The following is a 25,759-nucleotide window of genomic DNA, read 5'->3' as shown; positions in this document are numbered from 1 at the left end:
TATGCTGTGTTTGTGCTACAAAATATTGGCAACACTTCACAATTACTTTGAGCAGCTGGTGTTGTAGTTACAGTTGTTGAAATCAATAGCAAAAATTACAGCGCAATAGATCTTAAAATTAGTGGTAGCAACTGCAAGGAAAGTATGCATTTTAATAGCACAATTTCTGAGAAAATATTCCCCACTCAAAGCACACTGCTGTCCTTTGCATTGAATAAATCTGTATGCTAACACATTTCAACACTCAAAATGGTCCTTTTCTGAGATAACAGTGGAATTCAGGGTGGACGCCCTTAATACAAGCTTTGTGAAATCCTCCACTGATGTCCTGTTGACAAGTGGAATGCTTTCCAAGTATATCATGTAGCCATGCACTGAAAGTACACGTGAACCTTTGGCAACGTGGCTGTGCCATTGAAATTGTTGGCCAGGGCACCAGGACTGAGAGGAGCTCAGCAGCTGCATGAAGAGTCAGTTTATTTAAGTATCAAGACTCTGGAGATGACCGTTCAAGGTTACAGATCATTAGTGACACGGTTGACAGCAAACACAGTGAGATGTGATCATTCCCATTCTCTCTGCTGCAGCTTTCTGGGTTCAAGAGCACCAAAGCTGTGTTAATTCATTTACACAGCTCGCTTCCTCTAGCTCCTAATATAAATTAAAGTGGTGCATTGTTGGGTCACCCCAGACTCAAACAGCCCTGGTAATGTTCTCTAATAGGCTACAAATGTCCCCAACAAGGCCTGACTGACACTGTAACTTTGCCAGAAGCCTGATTGAAGCCCTGTTTACATTCAAAGGAGATTGCTGGTGCCTATTGTCTACAGCCATTGACATTCTAATTGGGCAGGGTTGTTACTGGCCTTGAAGCTTCATGAAGAAAGCAACTCATTACGTTGATGAAAAGCACGATGACGCTGGAGGAACTCAGCAGGCCAGGCAGCATCTGTGGGAGAAAAGCAGGCGGTCAACGTTTCGGATCAGGACCCTTCTTCAGGACTGAAGATAGGAAAAGGGGAAGCCCAATATATAGGGGAGAAAAGCAGAGCAGTGATAGGTGGACAGAAGAGGAGAGGCGGGGCTGGGTACAAGGTGGTGATAGGTAGATGCAGGTAAGAGATAGTGATAGGCAGGTGCAGGGGAGGAGGGGAGAGCAGGTCCACCGGGGGCTGGGTCACAGGTACAAAGAGAGAGGAAAAAAAGGCTAGGAAAGGGAAGAAGAGAAGAAGCGTGGTGGTGGGGGGGTGGTTGTGGGGAAGGGGGGTGGGGATTACCTAAGGTGGGAGAATTCAAATTGTAGTAGATGCAGGTAAGAGATAGTGATAGGCAGGTTCTAACAGAAGATCACCTTAGATGAGATGTTACGTGGAGACGTTATAGCAGAGAAAGAGTTGAGGAATGGGGCTGGAGTAATTCCTCTTTCCCCTTGGTCCATCCCCCCATGGATCTCCTCCCCTCCTCAGACACACACACACAGAATCTCACTCTCACTCACACACACACACAGAATCTCACTCTCACTCACACACACACACACACACAAACACACACACACAGAATCTCACACGCATACACACACACATACACAGAATCACACACACACACACACACACACACACACACACACAGAATCTCACACGCATACACACACACATACACAGAATCACACACACACACACACAGAATCTCACACGCATACACACACATACACAGAATGACACACACACAAACACACACACACACAGAATCTCACACGCATACACACACACATACACAGAATCACACACACACACACACACACACAGAATCTCACACGCATACACACACACATACACAGAATCACACACACACACACACAGAATCTCACACGCATACACACACAAACATACACGGAATCACACACACACACACACTCTCTCTCTCACACACACACACACACACACACACACACACACACACACACACGACACAAATAGCCAGTTTCTCTGTGCCCGCTGACACCAACACTCCACATTACTACAGCTGATAGAGCAGGTTTCTGTTTCATGAAGAAGCAGGCAGAATTCAATCAAAGTCCTTGTGACTCTGTGGACTCCCAGGCCAATTCAATGAGAGTTCTGCTCCGTGTTACCCTGAAGCAAATTACTGTGATGAGAGAACAAAGTGAAGCAGCTCAGGAACAGACTGGTTTCCACAAGGAGGGGATTGTTCTGCGTGATCAGAGAGCTACCAAAGAGCTACGCTGTTACCCCCAGAGAGCAGACACTCCAAACCTCCGCCACCAGCACAGTGCCTGCAGAGTGCACCATCTTGAAAGTGCACTCCAGTAACTTGCCAAGGCTCCTCCAGCAGCACCTCCCAAACCCACGACTTCTACCATGCTCGTGCATGGGAGCACCATCCCCTGCCGATTCCCCTCCAAGCCACACGCCATCCTGACTTGGAAACACTGTCATCGGGTCTAAATCCTGGAACTCCCTGCTCAGCAGACCTGTGGAAACACCCTCATAGGAAGGTCTGCAGCAGTTCAAGAAAGTGGATCACCACCACCTTCTCAGGAGCGGTTAGGTAATAAATGCTGGCCTCGCCAGTCACACCTAGATCCCCAGAAAATATACAAATAAAATAAAAATCGGTACAGCAGGATTGTGTGGATGGTGTTATCACACATCTGGAGGTTTGAGCAATATTGATCACGGCAGGGAGACAGCCTGCTGTTCCAGGGGAGTTACCCTGACACTGTGGAGCAGAGAAGTCAGCATTCCTTCTCCCCCATCGGCTCTCACCTCCTTCCAACCTCAGCCCTACCCAGGGAGATATTGGAATCAGCTCTTCCTGGGGGAGCAAAGAAAGGGGCGGCTGACCACGATGCCAGCGGCGGGGAAACTCAGGGTTCTCAGCGGGTTGTCGTTTTAGAGGAGGGGATGGGAACAGGGACTATTTGTTCAAAGGACAGGTTCGTGATAGGAAAGGTTCCAAGGGACCTGGGCCAAACGCGGGCAAATGGGACTAGTCCAGGAAGGCACCTTGGTCAGCATGGATGAGTTGGGCTGAAGGGCCTTTTCCGTGCTGTATAACTCTATCACTCTAGAGTAGGACACTGCACTGCGGCCAGCCAATGAACCCAACTGAACGGCAATCGCAAAATATAAGTGCTACACTGTGTATTTTCCATACTGATGTGGTACATTTCGTTGTTATTTATAATTTGTTGAAGTTTTATTCCATTATAAACCTTTCCTTCAATCCTTCCAGCATCAAGAATCCAAAGGTGGGTGCTGAAGGAGTGATTGTGGAGCCTCACGGGGGTAGGGGGGTGATTACTGGGTTCTACAACACTCTGCCTGATTGGAACAGTCATTGTTTGCTTAGTTGCTCTGTTCTGGAAGTCTGGATGCCAAGGGTGGCCCTGTAAAATCAGAGGGAACCATAAGTTTGGCCATTTTCTGTTCTCTTCTTCGAAGGGAGGTAAGTGTTCTGTCAGGAGTCCTGTGCCAGTTGTTTCCAGAGTGTCCAGTGACAGGGTGATGCTCATTTTCCTCTCAGCAGTAAATTCCATCATACCACAAGCAAATCCGGTGGATGCCCCACACCCTGGCCTGATCCATTGCTGATGAATCAGTCTAAGGCCAGAGGTGGGCAGTTATTGCAATAGGCACTGATAGAAGAAACCAAAGTCAAGGCTGATTCAAGATAGTTTGTTGCTCCGTACTCCAGCATCTGCAGTCACATGTGCCTCCATTTTACCCCTCCACTGCGAAGTCTCTTCAAGGTTTGCTGACGTTTCCTCCTCTCTTTGAAGGGAGTTCTGTGAGACCCTCTCTTGCTGCTTTCTCTCACCCCCTGTGATTTCTATCCTCGGTCTCACCACTCCCCTTCTCCTCTTTATACTAACTGTCTCCCCTCTCCATTCTCAGTCCTGATGCAGGGTTTCGACCCGAAACGTCAACAGTCTAACAAATTTCTACACGTGTACTGTTGAAAGTATCCTGACTGGTTGCATCATGGTCTGGTATGCAGGAACGTAAGAAGCTGCAGAGAGTAGTGGACTCAGCCCAACACATCACAGGCACATCCCTCCCCACCATCGGCAGTATCTACAGGAGGCGCTGCCTCAAGAAGGCAACATCCATCATCAAAGATCCCCACCGTCCGGGCCATACCATCTTCTCGCAGCTACCATCGGGCAGGAGGTACAGAAGCCTGAAGTCCCACACCACCAGGTTCAGGAACAGCTACTTCCCTTCAACCATTCGGTTCTTGAACCAACCTGTACAACCCCAATCACTACCTCTGTATAGCAACACTATGACCTCTTTGCTCTACAACAGACTTGATTTTTTTTGTTCAAATTGTGTTCTTTCTTATAAAAATTGTGTATAGTTTATGTTTAAATTGTTTTTCTTGTGAATGTTGTATATCTGATTTTATGTGCCTGTAATGCTGCTGCAAGTAAGTTTTTCATTGCACCTGTCCATATGTGTACTTAAGCATATGACAATAAACTCAACTTACGACTTTCCCTCCCGCCTTTTCCCTTTACCCGTGACTCCTTTAGAGAACCTGTCGGTAATTTGGCCTCTACAGCTTCCTGTGCTGCAGAATTCCAAAGATTCAAGATCCTCTGAGGGAAGAAATTCCTCTTCATCTCCATCATACTGGATGATCCCTTATTCTGAAGCTATAGCCCTAGCTGCACGAGGTGAAGTATCTTCTCAGTATCCACAGGAGGACTGCTGTGAAAACGTGTTTATGTAGCAGCTCTTGTGATCACTCTGTTTTCAATGTTACCCTGAGCCCTGGCAACTGCATGAGGATTAACATCACTCCTTGTCTATCCGACGCAGCAAACATGTTATTGACAGCTCAGACGGGACAAACAACACGTCATCACGTTCCTGGAACATCTGGAAAATATAGATGTTCAAAAGCGAAGCAGTGAGAATGGCAACGTGAAGGAATTTCAAGAAGAGTTTTACAAATTTTTTGGTTTGAATCCAAATTGATTGGAATTGGACCATGTGATCAGTGTTGACTCTGGGTGCCCCCTCTGGTCATATCCAATAAGTGCAGCCTTTATTTTGTTGAGCCTAAAAATGTGGTTAAAAGACAAATTTTACACAAGTCCTGTGTGCTGCAGGTTCCCACAAGAGTGGAGACCTCTGCAGAATTTTGCTTTTAACTATATCAAATTCCCTCCTGTCTCCTGAAACTCCACCATCATTTCCACTAACAACAATCAGGAACTCATCTTCAGCCAGAGGGCAGTGAATCTGCGGAATCCGTTGCCACCAAGAGCTGTGGAGGCCAAGTCATTGGGTTTATTTAAGGCAGAGATTAATAGATTCTTGATTGCTAAAGGGGTTAAGGGTTACGGGGAGAAGGCAGGAGAATGGGGGTTGAAAAAAAGAATCAACCACGATTGAATGGTGGAGCAGACTCGATGGGCTGAATTTCCTAATTCTGCTCATATATCTTATGGTCTTATGGCCTGTCACTAACAGTGAAGCCACTGGTCAGCTACCTCTCTCCCTTCCCATAACTTACCACAGCAATCCTCCTATCAGGTCCGGTCCTGAGCAGGTCCTGAAATTGCATCTTTCTCCACCTTCCTGTCTATATCCTGTCATTCTCTCTCTCTCTCTCAGCTTTTTCATGAACCAACGCGATGTTCCCCCGGGCCTCTTCTCTGACAGAATGTAATAGAGAGAGGCAGCGAGGGAGGTGAGGAAGAGAGAGAGAGAGAGAAACGTGCAGAGGAGCTGAGGGGGAGCATGAGGCAGAAGAGGATAGCCCATGAATGAGAGGAGAGAGTGAAGCCAGGTAGCGGAAAAGGGCAAGAAAGTCATGGGAATGAAAGAGGGAGGACTATGGAAGGGACAAAGACCAGGAAAGGGAGAGTGTTCAGAGTGATTTGGATAAATTGGACAAATAATTGATGAAAGAAAAAATTTGCAGGGCTACAGGAAAAGTAGGGGTGGGAAATTGTGAAGAATAGATTATAGGGTTGGCATGGATTCGATAGGTCAAATGGCCTCTTGGAATTGGAACTGGTTTATTATTGTCACTTGTACCGAGGTACAGTGAAAAACTTGTCGTGCACACCGTTTGTACAGGTCAATCCATTACACAGTGCATTGAGGTAGTACGGGGTAAAACAATACAGAATGCAGAGTAAAGTGACACAGCTACAGAGAAAGTGCAGTGCAAGTAGACAATGAGGTGCTCTTTCTACGTTATATAGAAATATAGGAATATATAAAAGGCTAACATGGGCATGATGGGATCTTACTGTGCTATTTTGTTCTAGGATTCTTTGCCATTCCCCTGTCCTTCAAACCTGCCATTACCTCCCACTCCGTAAAACACCAGCCCTCAGGTTCTGCTGTTATTGTAATCTCCCCCTCCCCACCCCCACCCTCTTTTCCCACCTCTCCAAGCTTCCCCTCCTTAATTTTTCTGTTGAATCCAAAAAAATCCATTGTTCCTGGAACTCCTTGGTTGGATCCCACTAGTCAGGTCTATACACTACTGCAGTCCCGAAATGCATCAGTTGGTACCATATACCAGCTTGTCCTTCACAATCTGTCTGCAGTCTTTGACTCTTGAGTTATGGAATCATACAGCACAGAAACAGGCTGTTCTGTCCACCACATCCAGTCAGACCAGTTGGGCTCCCATCCACATTAATCTCATCTTCCAGCACTGGGCCCATCCTACCATCTTCTTTCACTGTTCCTCTGCTGTTGTTCTGGTGGTTGGCATTATGCCCTCCCTGTTCAGCCAAGTTCATTTGCCCCTGTGCTCACACCTGCAGCTCTATAGTCCTCCAGGTATATAATCCTGCGCCCTCCCCTCCTTTTACTTACCTACTTGCTGTCCCTCAGCAACATCAGTCAAAAACACAGCAGCAGTGTCTACACGTGCACTGGAATCCCTCAGCTCAACTTCACTCAAGGTGTAAATTTACCCATTTCTGGAGCAATGCAACTCCTCAGTTATGTGGTGAACAGACTCCCTCACATCTGTAACCTCACATCTTTCTTTAACAGATTATTATGGGGATCCAAGCCCTTTCTTGCTCCCCTCCACCCTTTGTGTCACCCCCCTCCCCGTGACTTTACCGCCCCCCGCTCTCAATCTCTCCACTTGCTTTAAATTGTATGACTGCTGATCCAACAACCAGTCCTGAATGAGTAGAAATTTACCGCAACTAATTATTTGGAATGATTACTGCTTCGGGCTCCAACCACACTCTGGCGGCAGTGAGGCTGCACCAAACTACTCGCATTGTTATTGCCTCACTTGATACTGAGAGGTGTTCCAGCTGAGCCACACGGCACAGAAACAGGCCCTTCGACCCAACAAATCCACACCAACCATCGTACATCCATCCACATTAATCTCATGTTATTGTCCCACAAACTCTCCCCCTCAATTCTATCACTCACCTGCACGCGAGAGGCAATTTACAGTGGCCAATTAACCTACCAAACCACGTGTCTTTGGGATGTAGGGGACGACCAGAACACCGTGGGGAAACCCATGGGGAGTACGTGCAAAGACAGCATCCAAGGTGAGGATTAAACCTGCGGTGCTGGTATTGAGAGGCAGCAGCTCTCCCACCTATGCCACCCTTTGCATTCACAAGGACTGCCTATTTCTATCTCTATAATGTTGTCTGACTCCTCCCTGTTCCTGCTGCAGGAACTCCCAGCCATGCCTTGTTGCCCTTTAACTGTTAATCACACTGTCAACTTGAGGTCCTGTAAAACTCCACAGCAGGTGTCCTAACCTGGTCTGCTTGGTTCACCCACCTTATTGTTCTGATTGATTTACATCGGCTCTAGGTTAAGTGATTGCCCAGTTTCAGCATTCTTGCTGTTTTTAATTTCCCCCAAGGCCTCAGCCCTCTTTCCCTCCAGCCATACAACCCTCTGAGGTACCCACTCCTCTCTCATTCTGGCCTCTTGAAGATGCCTGACTCCAGTCACTTTGCCATTGGCGACCTTGCCTTTAGCTCCCAAAGCCCTAAGCTCGAGATATTCACCCTGAAATTTCTCTGCCTTTTCAGCTTTCTTTAAGCTGCTTACAACCTCTTTATCAAAGCTTTTGGTCATTGCTATAACATATTCTAACGGCTCCGTGCCAAATTTTCCTGGAAAGAGCCTTGGAACATTTGAAGCATTATATAAACAGAAGTGACTGCTGTTGATGCAGTCTGCATAATTGTTTCATCTTTATTTACTGTTCGCCAACTATTTTTTCCACATCCATCTTCTGGAATGTTAGTGAAACGAATGTGAAGGTGAAACAGTCCCTTCAACTGTAGCAGGTAGCATTGTATGTTTGATTCTACATTGGTTCGCTACATTTTCCCAGCACCTGGTCTTGGCACATCCAATCCAGATCAGGAGCTTGTTATCCATAGTTAGTGTTGTCTACGAGAAATCACTGATCAGCAACCAGTGAGGCAACATTTTTATCAACACACACTGACTTTAGTACAAAGACAGATGTACACTTACACGACATTCGTAAATCTACTCTTCATGCCTGTATTTACCAAACAAACATATCCCACTGTTTGGAACCAAGGATGTAAAGCACTCAGAATGATCAAAAGGCACTCCCAGTTTCTGCTTTATGAGTTGGAATTTTACCATCAAACATAAAAATGATTAAAGTTCACAGCCTACATCATTGATTATCAGCACTGAGATCACAGGCCAATTGCTGATGTCTTGAGCTATTTTTTAAATGTATTATTCAGAAATCAAATTAACCACATTTGAATTTCAAAATACCCTCAGAATGATTAATATGCTGGAAAGCACTGCCCTTGGATGACTCAGTGGGGTGACACACATTTGCCTTAGCCAATTGTTGAACCTCTAATCTTAGTATTCATATTGGCATGTGATCTTTAACCTTTCGTCTGCTTGTCGTTAAAATACTGAGACAAAAATACAGGGAGTGTAAATGCTTTTGACTCTTAAGTGCTCCTTGCTGTGATTCAACTCTATATGCTTTTAGACAATACAATACTCTTTGTGCTTCATCCGCACTCTTTCTTTACTAACAAGAAAATTTTCCCTCATGGAATAAACCCCTGCACTTTCAGGTCTCTCCATTAATCATTGTCTATCCAGAATGACTGAAGCAAGCATTTGAAGTTAGCTCCCGACTATAACTGGAAACCCTTGTGAACTATAGAAATGCTTGAGTATGAAGGGATCTATTTTACCATGCCAATTTTTTAATGCAATTTACTGCAGAGTACTTAATGTACTGTATGGATAGTATTCAAAAAGCAAAACACTGCAGATTCTGGAAATGTTCAATAGAAACAGAAAATGCTAGAAACGCTCAGCAGGACAGGCAGCATCTGTGGAGAGGGAAACAGAATGAATGGGTTAAATCAACGACTTTTCGTCTGAATTGAAGAAGGTTCTCATGAGCCTGATGTTAACTCTGTTTCTCTCTCCGCAGATGCTGCCCAACCTGCTGAGAATTTCCAGCATTTTCTGCATTTATTTTGTATGGATAGATGTTTGTATTTGGTATCTTCTGCTTTACAAAACTTGAACAGTAATATGATAAAATGAAAATATTTTAATATCTGTTTAAAAGAAATTCTGCAAAGCATCCACGTGCCTCTGTGTTTTGGGGACATGGATTACTAGTTAACAGTTAAGTTCTTTTGGATTCTTGTTTTCTTTCATCATATATGGCTGAAGCCCTGTTCTGCAGAATATGAGACAAGGGACAAAATTCCAAGCTTCACCAGTTTAGCGAGGACCTTCTTTCAGTGATGTTGGAGGCATTTGGTTTTATTTAGGCCCAATCAATTTCACTGACTGTTTTCAGAATGAGTAGGAAATTATAGAGTGACAGTTCATAACTGGAAGTATTGTCTCTTCAACTTTGTTGATGCGATTTAAAATCACTCTTGCTTGGTGGCTTCCTTGTTCCTGAATCAGAAGATTATGGGTTGAACTCCCACTCCATCGATTGGGGAAGAAAATTCATTCCAACAATCCAGTGCCAGAACATTGCATTGTTGGACACAAGAACACAAGAAAATAGGGGCAGGAGTAGTTCACCAGGACCCTCGAGCCTGCCCCACTGTTCAATATAATCATGGCTAATTCGCCCCAGGACTCAATTCCTCTCCAGTGGCAGTTCTACACAGCTGTCAATTCCCCAATCTTTCAAACATTTATCTACCTCCTCTTTAAATACCACCAGTCATCTATCCTCCATAAATCTCCGGGACAGACAATTCCAGAGATTCACAAGAAGAAATTCCTCCCCGCATCAGCTTAAATGACCGGCCCCTTATTTTGTAGCTGTGTCCCTTGTTTGAGACTCTCCCACTGGTGGAAACATCTCAACATCTACCCTGCCAGGCCCCCAAAGGCAATGTTACACAGTGAGTTATAGAGGCAAACAGCAAGGAAACAGACCATGTGGCCCATCGAGTGTGTGCTGGTCAACAAGCACCCACTTACATGAAACCCATTTTATTCTTCCCACATTTCCATCCACTCCTGCCAGATTTTACCACCCACCTATACACTAGGAGCAATTTACAGCAGCCAATTGACCACAGGCTCAAGGACAGCTTCTATCCAACCGTGATAAGAATATTGAACGGTTTCCTTATACGATGAGATGGACTCTTGACCTCACAATCTGCCTTGTTATGACCTTGCACCTTATTGTCTACCTGCACTGCACTTTTTCTGTAGCTGTGACACTTTACTCTGTACTGTTATTGTTTTTACCTGTACTACCTCAATGCACTCTGTGCTAACTCAATGTAACTGCACTGTGTAATGAATTGACCTGTACGATCGGTATGCAAGACAAGTTTTTCACTGTACCTCGGTACAAGTGACAATAATAAACCAATACCAATATCAACTTGCATCTTTGGAATGTGGGAGGAAACCCACACAGTTACATCGAGAATGTACAAACTCCACGCGGATGGCACCAGAAATCAGGATCCAACCTGGGTCACTAGATCTGTGAGGCAGCTGCACCACTGTGCCACCATTGGAGGTGTCACCCTTTTGATGAGGTGTATACCAGCATCCCAGCTGCTCTGTCAGGTGGTTGCAAGGTTTCCATGGCACCAGTGGAGAAAAATAAGGCCAATATTTATCATTCAACCAACATCTTGTTGGATTCTACCTGGTCATTATTACATTGGTGCTTTTGGGAATTATGCACAAATTGCTGCTGATTCATGTGCAACAATAGGGGCTGCAATACCAAAGTCTTTATTAAATGTAAAATATTTCGGGACATCTTAAGATTGCAAAATGGGCAGGCACGGTAGTGTAGTGGTTAGCATGACACTATCACAGCACCAGCGACCCGGGTTCGATTCTGGCCACTGTCTGTAAGGAGTTTGTACGTTTTCCTCGTGTGTCTGCGTGGGTTTTCTCCGGGTGCTCCGATTTCCTCACACATTCCAAAGGTGTACGGGTTAGGAAGGTGTGGGCATGCTATGTTGGCGCCGGAAGCGTGGCAACACTTGTGGGCTGCCCCCCAGAACACTCCAGGCAGAAGATGCATCTCACTGTGTGTTTCGATGTACATGTGACTAATAAAGATCTTATCTTAAATGTGCCACGTAAATGAGACGTTTTCTTTTTCTCAAAGGTTCTTGACACAACTTTATGTTTATTAAAATTATATCTTCATTAATCTATGGTTAACATTATTAAGAGTTAATTATAGATTAGGCAAGACCTTTCAATGGGAGCAAGAAAACTTGCAGTTAGGAATACTCACATTTTGTTGAGGAGCAGTTGTTCTGATGGCTTGTGTTTCAGGAAATTGTCATATAAAAATAGTATCACAAGACAAGGGAGCAGAAGTAGGCCATTCGGCCTATCGAGTCTGCTCCAAGGAAAAGGAAAAAAGAAAAAGAAATGAGAAATTGAGGGGGGGGAACAAAAAAACACTAACCCCAATTTCTGGCCTTATCCCCATATCCCTTGATACCCCGACTATTTAGATATCTATCTATCTCTTCCTTAAACGCCTCCAATGATCTGGCCTCCACTGCTGTACGTGGCAAGGAATTCCACAAATTCACCACCCTCTGGCTAAAGAAATTTCTCCTCATCTCTGTTTTAAACCTGTACCCTCTAATTCTAAGATTGTGCCCTCTGGTCCTGGACTCACCCACCAAGGGAGACAGCTTGACCACATCTACTATGTCCAGTCCTTTCAACATTTTAAATGTCTCTATGAGGTCCCTTCTGATTCTTCTGTACTCCAGTGAGTATAGTCCAAGAGCCGACAAACACTCATTATATGTAAGCCCTTTCATTCTGGGAATCATCCTCGAAAATCTCCGAACCCTCTCCAACATCAGCACATCTTTCCTAAGATATGGGGCCCAAAACTGTGCACAGTATTCCAAATGAGGCCTCACTAGTGCCCCGTAGAGCCTCATCAACACTTCCTTGCTTTTATACACTATACCTCTCGAAATGAATGCCAACATAGCATTCGCTTTCTTTACCACCGATCCGACCTGGTGGTTAACCTTTAAGGTATCCTGCATGAGTACCCCCAAGTCCCTTTATACTTCTGTACTTTGAATTTTCTCTCCTTCTAGATAATAATCTGCCTGTTTATTTCTGTTTCCAAAGTGTACAACTGCACATTTCTCAACATTGAATCTCATCTGCCATTTCCTTGCCCATTCTCCTAAACTATCTAGGTCTCTCTGCAACCTTCCTGTCTCCTCAATACTCCCTACTCCTCCACCTATCTTGGTGTCACCTGCAAACTTAGCCACAAAACCATTTACTCCATCATCCAAATCGTTAATGTACAAGGTAAAAAGAAGCGGCCCCAACACCGACCCCCGCGGAACACCACTAGTAGCCGGTAGCCAACCAGAACAAGATCCTTTTATTCCCACCCTTTGCTTCCTGCCAACCAGCCAATGCTCCACCCATTCTGTTATCCTACCTGTAATTCCATGACCTCTCATCTTATTAATCAGTCTCTTATGCGGCACCTTGTCGGAGGCCTTTTGAAAGTCTAGATACACAACATCTACTGCCTCTCCTTTATCCACCCTACCTGTGATTTCTTCAAAAAACTCCAATAGGTTGGTCAGGCAGGATCTTCCCTTCATGAAACCATGTTGGCTAGGACCTATCTTGCCTTGCACCTCTAGGTATTCCATAACCCCATCCTTGAGGATCGATTCCAATAACTTTCCCACCACTGATGTCAGACTAATAGGTCTGTAATTTCCTTTATGCTGCCTCCCACCTTTCTTATACAGCGGAACTACATTTGCGACCCTCCAGTCCTCCGGAACCATGCCGGAGTCTATCGATTCCTGGAAAATTGTCACCAATGCCTCTGCTATCTCTAAAGCCACCTCCTTCAGAACCCGGGGATGCATCTCATCCGGTCCGGGAGACTTATCAGTCTTTAGCCCATTTAGTTTTCCTAGCACCTTCTCTCTAGTAATCTTAACTGAACTCAGTTCCATTCCGTGAGACCCCTGACTAACTGGTGTATTGCTGATGTCCTCCACAGTGAAGACCGATGCAAAATACTCATTTAGTTCTTCTGCCATCTCTTTATCATCCATTATAATCTCTCCCGCACTGTTATCGATTGGTCCTATATCAACCCGTGTCTCTCTTTTACTCCTTATATATTTAAAAAAACTCTTAGTATCCTTTCAAATGTTATCTGCCAAATTCCTTTCATAATTCATCTGTTCTTTCCTAACGACCTTCTTAGTTTCTTTCTGCAGGTTTTTAAAAGTTTCCCAGTCTTCTGTTTTCCCACTAATTTTTGCTTCCTTGTATACCCTCTCTTTTCCTTTTATTTTAGCCTTCACCTCTCTCGTTATCCACATTTGTGCTTTTTTTCCATTCAAAACCTTTTTTCTTGGAATATATCTATTCTGCATTTTCCTTATTACTTGTAGAAATTCCTTCCATTTCTGCTCCACCGTCCCTCCAGCTAGCTTACTCGTCCAATCAATTTGGGCCAACTCCTCTCTCATACCACTGCAATTTCCTTTGTTCCACTGAAATATCGATACACCAGTTATCAGCTTCTCCTTCTCAAATTTAAAACTGAACTCAATCATATTGTGATCACATATATATAAGACTAATTTGATCTCGTGGTGAGACTTTTGCTTCTGAGGGAGGAAATTATGTGATCAGGCCCCATTCTAGTACAATAAAGTTAGAATCTTAGTTAGGATTACCATTTTTCTGCTGAGATTATAAAGCAAGATCATTCTGTCTGCAGGTGCAAAACATCCTATGTTATCACTTGCAGGAGACTGGGATAGTTCTCCCACAGTTTTGCTCAATATTTATCCCTCACTGGCAAGATCAACATGGCATACCTGACCTTGTATCCCCAAATCTATTTATGGGACACAGGAGAGACAATACACATTGACAATACATGTCTGCAGTGTGACATCCATCATCAAGGACCCCCATCATCCAGGCCATGCCCTCTTCTCATTGCTTCCACCAGGCAGGAGGTACAGGAGCCTGAAGACCCACACCTCAAGGTTCAACAACAGCTTCTTCCCCACTGTTGTCGAACTGAATTGAAAAACCCTAATTCTACCTCGGACTATATTTCCCTCAACTTGCACTAACGCAGTTATTGTTTATTTTGTGTTGAAAGCTATGTATAATTTAAATTTTATGCAATTTACATTTGGCATGCACAGTGCTGCTGCTGCTGCTGCAAATAAACTAACTTTCATGGCATTTATCCCCTGCCTTTGACAATAAACTTGAACTTGTACATTTGCTGTTGTCAGGAGCTCAGATCTTGCCACAGCTGGTTTGACAGTGGGCTCAGACACCTTGGGTCACACTGCTTGGATTCCAGGCGACGGCGAAGTTTGATCCCTCGTTTCGTGCAACAAATAAACCAAAACAAACCCCTCAGCAAGTGAGGGGGGTGGGGGTGGGGGTGGGGGTGGGGGTGGGGGGAGACCGGGGCGACCTACCGAGGAGGCGGGGTGCGATGCCGACTGCCCGCCCTGCCGCGGCCGCCGCACGTTGCTCTCGCTGGGCTGACAGACGTCAGGTGCCCGCCGATCTCCGTCCGCCGGCCCACAGGCTCCTCCCTCCGGCCCTGCAGTCAGACGGAGCCAGGCGCCGCCGTCCGCTCCGCTCCGGCCCAGTCCAGCGCCGTGTCGGCGGGCAGCAGGCCCGTCCCCGCCGCCATGCTCCGGCGGATCCTGCAGAGGGTAGGTGCGGGGCGGAGGGAACGGGCGGCTGCCGGGGCGGGCCCCGCTCCTGATCGAGCAGCCGAGGCCTTGTGCGAGCGGCTGGGCCGCGGCTCGGCGCCCACCGTCGGCGTCCTTGGGCCCGGGGCCGTGTGTGGGGACGGGCTGGGGGAGTGGGACGGGGTGGGGACCGCCACTGGAAGAGTTACTCCCCCCTCCCCTCCCCCCTCCCCCTCCCCCTCTCCCCCTCTCCCCCTCTCCCCCCCTCCCCCTCTCCCCCCTCCCCCTCTCCCCCTCTCCCCCCTCCCCCTCTCCCCCCTCCCCCCTCCCCTCTCCCCCCCTCTCTCCCCTCCCCCTCCCCCCCTCTCTCCCCTCCCCCTCCCCCCCCTCTCTCCCCCCCCTCCCCCCCCTCTCTCCCCCCCCTCCCCCCCCTCTCTCCCCCCCTCCCCCCCCCTCTCTCCCCCCCCCCTCTCTCCCCCCCTCTCTCCCCCCTCTCTCCCCCTCCCCCCCCCTCTCTCCCCCTCCCCCCCCTCTCTCCCCCTCCCCCCCCCTCTCTCCCCCTCCCCCCCCCCTCTCTCCCCCTCCCCCCCCTCTCTCCCCCTCCCCCCCCCTCTCTCCCCCTCCCCCCCCCTCTCTCCCCCTCCCTCCCCCTCTCTCCCCCCTCCCTCCCTCTCTCCCCCCTCCTCCCCTCCCCCCCCCTCTTCTCCCCCGCCCCCGGTTCAAAATCTCGGTTCACATCCACTCCCGCCCCACCCCTCCCACCCTTGCCCCTACCCCTATCCTCCTGCCCCCTCCTCTCTCCTCCCCGCGCCCCCTTGCCCCCACCCTACCATCCTGTCCCCACATCTCTCCTTCCCCCACCCCTACACTCCTGCCCCCTCCCCTCTCCCCCACCCCTCGCCTCCTCCCTGCCCCCACCCCTACCCTCCCCCTCGCCTCCCACCCCTAACACCCCCCCTCGCCCCTGCTCCCCTGGCCCTGCTCCCCTTCCTCCCCTTGCCTCTGCTCTCCCCACCTTGCCCCCAATCCGCCCCTTGCCCCCACTCTCCCCCCTCGCCCCACTCCCCTTCCTCACCATGCCCCCACTTCCCTCACCCTCCCTTGCCCCCGCTCCCCTCCTAAGCCCCTGATCCCCTCACCCTGATCCCCTCCCCTCTCGCCTCCTCCCCCCGCTTGCCCCCTCCCCTGTTCACCCCCACCCCACTCCCCCCACCTCGTCCCCCCCTTCCCGTCCCCCCCTTCCCAACTCGTCCCCCCGTTCTCCCCATCTCATTCCCCCTTCTCACCTCGTCCTCCCCATTCTCCCCACCCTGCCCGCCTTGGTAGGTCTCAATGAGATCCCCCCCCCCCCCGCCCCCCCATCCTTTGAAACTCCAGAGAGTACAGGCCCAGAGCCATCGAATGCTCCTTGTACGTTAACACTTTCATCCTTGGGATTATTCTCGTAAGCCTTTTCTGGGGCTCTGGATAGGTTTGTCCCACTGAGGCAGGGCAAGGATGGTAGAGTGAAGGAACCATGGTTGACACGAGATGTAGAATATCTTGTCAAGAGGAAGAAAGAAGCTTATCTAAGGTTTAGAAAGCATGGATCAGACAGGGCTCTGGAGAGTTACAGTGTAGCCGGGAGGGAGCTTAAGAATGGATTTAGGAGAGCTAGAAGGGGGCATGAGAAGTCCTTGGCAATCAAGGAAAACCCCAAGGCGTTCTACACATATGTGAAGAATAAGAGGATGACTAGAGTGAGGGTAGGACCGATCAGGGATAAAAGAGGAAACGTGCCTGGAGTCAGAAGAGGTAGGGGAGGTCCTTAATGAATACCTTGCTTCGGTATTCACCAGAGACAGAGACCTTGACGTTTGTGAGGATGGTGTACGACAGACTGATACGCTTGGGTACGTCGACGTGAGGAAAGAGGATGTGCTGGAACTATTGAAAAAACATTAGGATAGATAAGTCACTGGGGTCGGATAGGATATATCCAAGGTTATTACGGGAAGCTAGGGAAGAGATTGCTGCACCTTTGGCGATGATCTTTGCGTCCTCACTGGCCACAGGAGTAGTGCCAGATGATTGGAGGGTGGCAAATGTTGTTCCTTTGTTTAAGAAAGGGAGTAGGGATAACCCTGGGAATTACAGACCAGTGAGTCTTACTTCAGTGGTGGGCAAATTACTGGAGAAGATTCTTAGAGACAGGATTTATGGGCACTTAGAGAAACATAAGCTAATTATGGATTTGTGAGGGGCAGGCCGTGCCTCACGAGCCTGATTGAATTCTTTGAGGATGTGACAAAGCACATTGATGAAGGTAGAGCAGAGGATGTGGTCTACACAGATTTTAGTAAGGTGTTTGATATGGTTCCTCATGGAAGGCTTATTCAGAAAGTCGGGAGGCATGGGATTCAGGGAAACTTGGCTGTGTGGATTCAGAATTGGCTCGCTCATCGAAGACAGAGGGTGGTGGTAGATGGAGCGTATTCTGCCTGGAGGTCGGTGACCAGTGGTGTTCCACAGGGATCGGTTCTGGGACCCCTGCTCTTTGTGAATTTATCAATGACTTGGATGAGGATGTGGAAGGGTGGATTAGTCAATTTGCTGATGATACAAAGGTTGGTGGTGTTGTGGATAGTGTAGAAGGTTGTTGTAGATTACAACAGGACATTGATAGAATGCAGACCTGGGCTGAGAAGTGGCAGATTGAGTTCAACCTGGACAAGTGTGAAGTGATACACTTCAGGAGATCGAACTTGAAGGCAGAATACAAGGTTAATGGCAGGACTCTTAGCAGTGTGGAGGAACAGAGGGATCTTGGGGTCCACGTACATAGATCCCTCAAGGTTGCCGCACAGGTCAGTAGGGTTGTTAAGAAGGTGTATAGTGTGTTGGCCTTCATTAGTCAGGGTATTGAGTTCAAGAGCCACGAGGTAATGTTGCAGCTCGATAGAACTCTGGTGAGACCACACGAGGTATTGTGTTCAGTTCTGGTCACCTCATTATAGGAAGGATGTGGAAGCTTTAGAGAGGGTGCAGAGGAGATTTACCAGGATGCTGCCTGGATTGGAGAGCATGTCTTATGAGGATAGGTTGAGTGAGCTGGGGCTTTTTTCTTTGGAGAGAAGGAGGATGAGAGGTGACTTGATAGAGGTGCACAAGATGATAAGAGGTTTAGATCGAGTGGACAGTCAGAGACTTTTTCCCAGGGTGACAATGGCTAACACGAGGGGATATAATTTTAAGGTGATTGGAGGAAGGTATAAGGGAGATGTCAGAGGTAAGCTTTTTACACAGAGAGTGGTGGGTGAGTGGAACGCACTACCGGCAGAGGTTGTGGGGGCAGATACATTAGGGACATTTAAGAGACTCTTCGATAGACACATGAATGATAGAGAAATGGAGGGCTATGTTGGAGGGAAGGGTTAGAGAGATCTTGGAGCAGGATAAAATGTCGGCACAACATTATGGGCCGAAGGGCCTGTACTGTGCTGTAGTGTTCTATGTTCCATGGACCCTCTCCAATGCCAGCACATCCTTCCTTAGATATGGGGCCCAATACTCCAAATGTGGTTTGACCAACGCCTTATAAAGCCTCAGCATTACATCATTGCTTTTATATTCTAGTCCTCTCGAAATGAATGTTAACATTGAATTTGCATTCCTCACTGCCAACTCGACCTGCAAGTTAACCTTTAGGGAATTCTGCACTGGGAATCCAAAGTCCCTTTGCACCTTAGATTTCTGAATTCTCTCCCCATTTAGAAAATAGTCCACAGCTTTGTTCCTTCTACCAAAGTGCATGACCATACACTTCCCTACACTGTAATCCTTCTGCCACTTCTTTGCCCATTCTCCCAACCTGTCCAAATCCATCTGCAGACTCCCTGCTTCCTCAACACCATCTGCCACTCCACCGATCTTTGTATCATCCGCAAACTTGGCCACAAAGCCATCAATTCCGTAATCCAGATCATTGACATACAACGTGAAAAGTAGCGTACCCAACACTGACCCCTGTGGAACACCACTAGTCACCGGCAGCCAACCAGAAAAGTACCCCTTTATTCCCACTCTTTGCTTTCTATCAGTCAGCCAATCTTCTATCCATGCTAGAACCTTTCCTGTAATACCATGGGCTCCTATCTTGTTCAGCAGCCTCGTTTGCGGCACCTTGTCAAAGCCTTCTGACTCCCCTTTGTCTATCCTGCCTGTTACTTCCTCAAAGAATTCCAACAGATTTGTCAGGCAAGATCTCCCCTTAAGGAAACCATGTTGACCGGCCTATTTTATCATGTGCTTCCAAGTGCCCCAAATCCTCATCCTTATTAATGGACTCTAATATCTTCCCAACCACTGTAGTCAGGCTAACTGGCCTATAATTTCCAGTCTTTTGTCTCCCTCACTTTTTAAAGAGAGGAGTGACATTTGTGATTTTCCAGTCCTCCAGAACCATTCCTGAATCTAGTTATTCTTGAAGGATCACTACTAATGCCTCCACAATCTCTTCGGCTCCTCCTTTAGAACCCTGTGGTGTAGTCCTGAGAAGGTGAAGGTGCTTGGGAAGCTGAAAGGTCTGACCCCTCACCCCCCTCACTTCCTGTGTTTCAATGGTTCAGGGGATGGAAAGTGAGCATTGGGCAGCTTGGAGTAGTAAGGTGGGCTTTGGCTTTGGGCTTTGAGATTCGTAAGGAAGTAGGTAAGTGCAAAGCTTGCACATGTAGCTTGTTACTGGCGATTCGCAAAAGTTTACTCTCTGGTGTTGCAAGTAGTTTAGTGCAGATGCAGTTGCAGAATCAGCAGCACCACTGACTGTGACATTGTTTGAGGCACTGACATTATAAATACTGCTGGACGCATGTCCGCAATCAGGCCTCCCACAGCCTCCTTTCCCTTCTGCAGGAGCCCTCTTCACACTGGCCTGAGTGTGCACCAAATGCAGTAAAAGTCCCGCCTGTCTGACAGCAGCATGCTCGTCGTTGCTGACGCACTTGGTGCTCTGCCTCACATTCCAGCAACTCAGTGCTGCTTCAGGAGTGAAGGGCATTTAATTTTGAAATTGTAGAAGGGACTGGCTGGAAAAGATTTGTTACCTGGGATTGTTGCTGTGTTGGATGGAGTGGTCGTTAAGACCACATCCCAGGTTGCCTTTGCTCAGTGTGTGTCTATTTATACGGTGTTTATAGAATATGGTTAAAATGAGGCTTTACCATCAATTGAAAAGCTCAATACTACAGATGCTGGACATGTAAAATTACAAAAAATCTGCTGGAAAAGGTCAGCAGGTCAGGCAGCATCTGTAGAGAGAGAAACAGGGTTAACATTCCAGGTTGATGACCTTATCAGCAATGGTGTTTGATAGATGCTGTCGGATTCAGACTTGCAGATCTGTGTCACAATAGCACCAGAGATTTTTAGCGGCAATTATCTATACATCAGCAAAGAAGGTCTTAGTTCTAAGCAGCTTGATTGGACTCGCGCTTGTGTGGCTATTTGGTGAATGAGGCCCAGAAGCAGATTATTTCAAAGATGCGCAGAAGCGACTGCACAGAAATGAGACGTTCAGGTCTGTCGTGGTGTTCACGCTCCACGTGAGCTGCTTTGCCCGCCCACCTTGCTTCACTTCCAACTGAGCTCATTCATGCTAATCCAGCTTCTCCTTAAAGCTTCCTGTTTGCTACAAGTACTCTGTGTGAAGCAGGTGCCAGATTCTCACTTACATAAAAAAACTGAAATGGTCAGCAGCTCAGGCAGTATCTGTGGAAAGAGAATCAGTTAATATTTCAGGTCAGGGACTTTCACCAGAATTGCGAAAGAACAAGTCGGTTTAGGTAGCAGGGTAGATGGGGGAGTGATGGTTAGAACAAAGGAATTCTTTCGATAGGGTGAGACTGGAAAAACTAAGCCAAAATAACGGCGGGCAACAATGGCCAGTTCTCAAGAAAAGAGTGAGTTATATAGAGTTAAAGGTTTCAATAGTGAGACCAGCAGGCTACCGTGTACCCAGACGGAAGATGAGGTGTTGGACCTAGTTAGTGCAAGAGTCCACAGAAAAGTCGGAGTGGGATGGTGAATTAAAATGGCAGATTCTCATCATCCCATGTAAGGGGCCACTTTGAGTAAGGAAGATTCCCCTGAATTCCTTATTGGATTCATTGATGACAAGCTTCTATTTATGACCCCTTGTTTTGGTCTTGCCCATATAGAGAAACACCTTTTCCATGTTAACCCTGTCAAATTCACTCATAACTGGATAGACTGCTATCTGGTCACCTCTTGGTCTAGGAAAGAATCCCCAGCCTGATTATTCCTTATGTGTTTATCCTCCCCGACTGGTATCCTTGTGAACTGGTTTTGCAACTTCTCCACTCAGAAGGAATTTATAGCTCACATTGTACAAAATGAGTTGCTCCAGAGCTCGTGATGTTCATGCGTCTCAGGGTAATTTCCTCACTCTCTGAGCTGAAGCACTATCAGCTATGTGAATCCTGCCCATTATGTGCTGAGCACCTGCTATCATGGTCGTTCTTCAGCTGTGGAGGATAACTGGAACCCCTGCTCTTGCCCAGCATGTGCCCAGATTTCAGGAAAAGATTGTGTGGTCATTTTTAACTTCCATTTACCCTCCTCCCCAACCCTGGTGAGGAGAGGCTGATGATGGGTCTCTGAAAGTTCATTTGATGTCTGACAAGTCCGTTGCTTTATTGTATAGCTCCTGTTGCCTTGGTGAGGTGCGGTTGATCTTTTACAGTAAATGTTTGGGAGCCATTTCATACTCTGGGCATGGCTGTTGTGCATTTGTACATCAGAGGTTATAGTTGTTGAGTGCTGGGCCATGATGACACTTTCCCTTGAATCTCCAGACATTTGCAGTGTTTTAGCATTTCCAGGGCTGCCGTGGTTAACAATCTGAATGAAGTGTCCTGTAGTTCCAGACAATCAGGTCTTAGCTGCAGCTCTGCTCACTGGTTTGGTACTGATGTGTATGATGCCCATTGTTAAGTGACCAGCTTAGGATCAGTGTTGGGCCATTCAGCCTTTGAACCTTTTACCATTCATCATGGTAGCATCGTGGTTAAATTATAGGATTGGTACCCAGAGCCCTGGCCCACCAATCGTGGCGCATAGGTTCAATCCTGACCTCCAGTGTTGACATGGAGTTTGTATGTTTTTCCTGTGACTGTTTTTTGTTCTGGGTGCTCTGCTTTCCTTGATGTGCAGGTCATTGGGTTAATTAGCCTTTCTTAATTGCCCCCTGTGTGTAGGTAAATGGTAGAACCTGGGATAGTTGATGGGAATATGGGGAGAATAAAATGGGGTCAGTTTAAATAGGTGCTTGATAATCAGCAGGACTTGATGGGCTGAAGGGCCTGTTTCTGTTCTGTATGATTCTGTACAGATATATGTTTGAGTGCTGTCACTGAACTACTTTGGCAGCTGGGGAATTTAAGTTCACTTGAATATATCTGAATTATAAAGGCAATGTTGATAATGTGACTGTGAAACTTACTTCAGTAATGGGCAAATTACTGGAGAAGATTCTTAGGGACAGGATTTATGGGCATTTAGAGAAGCATAGGCTGATTATGGATTTGTGAGGGGCAAGTCGTGCCTCACGAGCCTGATTGAATTCTTTGAGGATGTGACAAAGCACATTGATGAAGGTAGAGCAGAGGATGTGGTGTACATGGATTTTAGTAAGGCGTTTGATAAGGTTCCTCATGGAAGGCTCATTCAGAAAGTCAGGAGGCATGGGATCCAGGGAAACTTGGCTGTGTGGATTCATGATTGGCTCACTCATCGAAGACAGAGGGTGGTGGTAGATGGAGTGTATTCTGCCTGGAGGTCGGTGACCAGTGGTGTTCCACAGGGATCGGTTCTGGGACCCCTGCTCTTTGTGAATTTATCAATGACTTGGATGAGGATGTGGAAGGGTGGGTTAATCAGTTTGCTGATGATACAAAGGTTGGTGGTGTTGTGGATAGTGTAGAAGGTTGTTGTAGATTACAACAGGATATTGATAGAATGCAGACCTGGGCTGGGCTGAGAAGTGGCAGATGGAGTTCAACCCAGAAAAGTGTTAAGTGATACACTTCAGGACATCGAATTTGAAGGCAGAATACAAGGTTAATGGCAGGACTTTTAGCAGTGTGGAGAAACAGGGATCTTGGTGTCCATGTCCATAAATCCCTCAAGGTTGCTGCACAGTAGGGTTGTTAAGAAGGCATATGGTGTGTTGGCCTTCATTAGTCAGGGTATTGAGTTCAAGAGCCATGAAGTGATGTTGCAGCTCTATAGAACTCTGGTTAGACCACACTTGGAGTATTGTGTTCAGTTCTGGTCACCTCATTATAGGAAGGATGTGGAAGCTTTAGAGAGGGTGCAGAGGAGATTTACTAGGATGTTGCCTGGATTGGAGAGCGTGGCTTATGAGGATAGGTTGAGTGAGCTCGGGCTTTTTTCTTTGGAGAGAAGGAGGATGAGAGGTGACTTGATAGAGGTGTACAAGATGATAAGAGGCATAGATCAAGTGGACAGTCAGAGACTTTTTCCCAGGGTGACAATGGCTAACACGAGGGGTCATAATTTTAAGGTGATTGGAGGAAGATATATCAGGGGTAAGTTTTTTACGCAGAGAGTGGAGTGCACTGCCGGCAGAGGTTGTGGGGGCAGATACATTAGGGACATTTAAGAGACTCTTAGACAGACACATGAATGATAGAGAAATGGAGGGCTATGTGGGAGGGAAGGGTTAGATAGATCTTAGAACAGGATAAAATGTCGGCACAACATTGTGGGCCGAAGGGCCTGTACTGTGATGTAATGTTCCATATTAACATTACAGCCTATCAGGGTAAAGGAATCTGCCATTTTTATTCAGGCTAGCCTGTATGTGACTCCAAACCCACCAGTGTTGTTAGAGAAACAAAGGACTGCAGATGCCGGAACATAATGATGCTGGAGGAACTCAGCAGGCCGGGCACCATCCGTGGAGAAAAGCGGGTGCTCAACGTTTCAGGTCAGGACCCTTCTTCAGGACTGCCTGCTTCTCTCCACGGATGCTGCCTGGCCTGCTGAGTTCCTCCAGCATCATCGTGTTTTCCACCAATATTGTTGCCTCCTCAGTTCAATGAGGAGGACCAATATTGGTGCAGTCAGTGAGGTTCACTTGCCCTGTGTGAACATCATTGTGTTGATCTGCTGTGGTCTCCATATCTCCCCCAACACTATTCCTTGAGACCATTCTTGAACCATTTTGGAAAGAGAAAGGTGGTATATCAGTGTCTCCTCCAGTTCACTCCTTTAGATTTTATTTGCATTTTCTTAACCACTACATGCTGCTCTTGGCTTTCTGAGCATCTGTTACCCCACTGAGCTGTTGCTGTCACTTGCATCTGAGTAGGACATTTGTGGGTTTAAATTCCAAAGGCCTGAGTACATAATCCAGGATGGCACACGATTGCTGCACTAGTGGAGGTGCAGTGCTTTAGAAACACAGACAAACCAAGGTTGTGTCTGTTGCTATTTAAAGAAGAACACAGTGGTTCTCTCCAGTGTCTCAGCCAACGTTTATCTGTCACTCTAGTCGTGCCTTGGAACCTTCTACGTTAATGCAGGAGCGCAGCGTGATCTTGGATTAATGTCAAATCTGAAAGACTGCTGCTCACTCCTTGGACTGCCGATCTGGCTGATAAATTATGAAAAAAAATTATTTTGGTAAGGGTTTACAGTGTCATTTATAGATCAATTCAAACAAACGTGATCCATAATTTGAGAGTTGCGAGTTTTCCAAGCATGACTTGAAGAACGGCGATAAAATCCAGCTCATTTGAGAATATGTCGATTGAAGTGATTTCTTGTTGGAATTACTTCAGAATAAACTTTAAAGAATTCAGTTAGATGTATCCAAATTGAAACTCATCGTCTTTTTCTTTATTCCTTTCTGGAGTGTGACTGTTGCTGAGAAAGTCAGTACTTATCATCTTTCCGAGTGAGAGCTTGCAGGGCCATTTCAGTGGGCAAATAAAAGTCAACCATCATCCCTTGGGCGGTGTGTTCCAGATTCCATACACTCTGGGTGGAACAAATTCTTTCTCAGATCTCCTCTAAACCTCCTTTCTCTTAAAATTATGTTCTCTGGTTTTATAGTTCAGGCTGGATAAGGGTGGTGTGATTGGTTCCCTGAAGGCCATTAGTGAATCAGTTGTGCCATTACAATAGTCCGGTTGTTTCATGATCAAAATTACTGATACTAGCTTTATTGCAGGACAGTTTAAAAAAAAGCATTAAAGGACGTACTTATGACACCAAATGACCTATCTGGCCCATCTGCTCTGTTTCTCCTCACAGCAGAGCAACCCCATCGATCCCTCTGGCCCTCTCCCTGTGTCACTGTACTCCTGCAACTTATTCTCTCACACATGCCCATCAACTCCTTCAATCCTTTTGGTAATTTGGTTATTATTGACACATGACAGTGAAAAAACTTTGTTTTGCATGCCACCT

The 25,759-nt window shown here is 46.8% G+C and overlaps 1 protein-coding gene and 1 long non-coding RNA gene across 5 annotated transcripts in view; one reads left to right on the top strand and one right to left on the bottom strand.

Moving 5' to 3' along the window:
• Positions 1-298: 298 nt before the first annotated feature.
• On the bottom strand, positions 299-15,173 carry LOC127580295 (uncharacterized). The gene is made up of 3 exons (XR_007957802.1): positions 15,044-15,173; positions 11,812-11,919; positions 299-949 (listed from the first exon to the last, which is right to left on the bottom strand). It is a non-coding gene; the product is annotated as an uncharacterized LOC127580295 (long non-coding RNA).
• The window catches only part of eea1 (early endosome antigen 1), a 92,127-nt gene continuing 81,413 nt past the window's right edge, over positions 15,046-25,759 (top strand). For all 4 annotated transcript variants that reach the window (XM_052033533.1, XM_052033532.1, XM_052033531.1 and 1 more), the window contains exon 1: positions 15,046-15,286. In XM_052033533.1, coding sequence (XP_051889493.1) covers positions 15,263-15,286 — 24 coding nt within the window. In that variant the 5' untranslated portion in view covers positions 15,046-15,262. The remainder of the gene's footprint in view (positions 15,287-25,759) is intronic.

This window comes from Pristis pectinata, chromosome 19 (assembly GCF_009764475.1).
Source record: "Pristis pectinata isolate sPriPec2 chromosome 19, sPriPec2.1.pri, whole genome shotgun sequence".
Taxonomy (NCBI): domain Eukaryota; kingdom Metazoa; phylum Chordata; class Chondrichthyes; order Rhinopristiformes; family Pristidae; genus Pristis; species Pristis pectinata.
The sequence above is the reverse complement of the archived record's forward strand: the minus strand, read 5'-3'. Positions and strand labels throughout refer to the sequence as shown.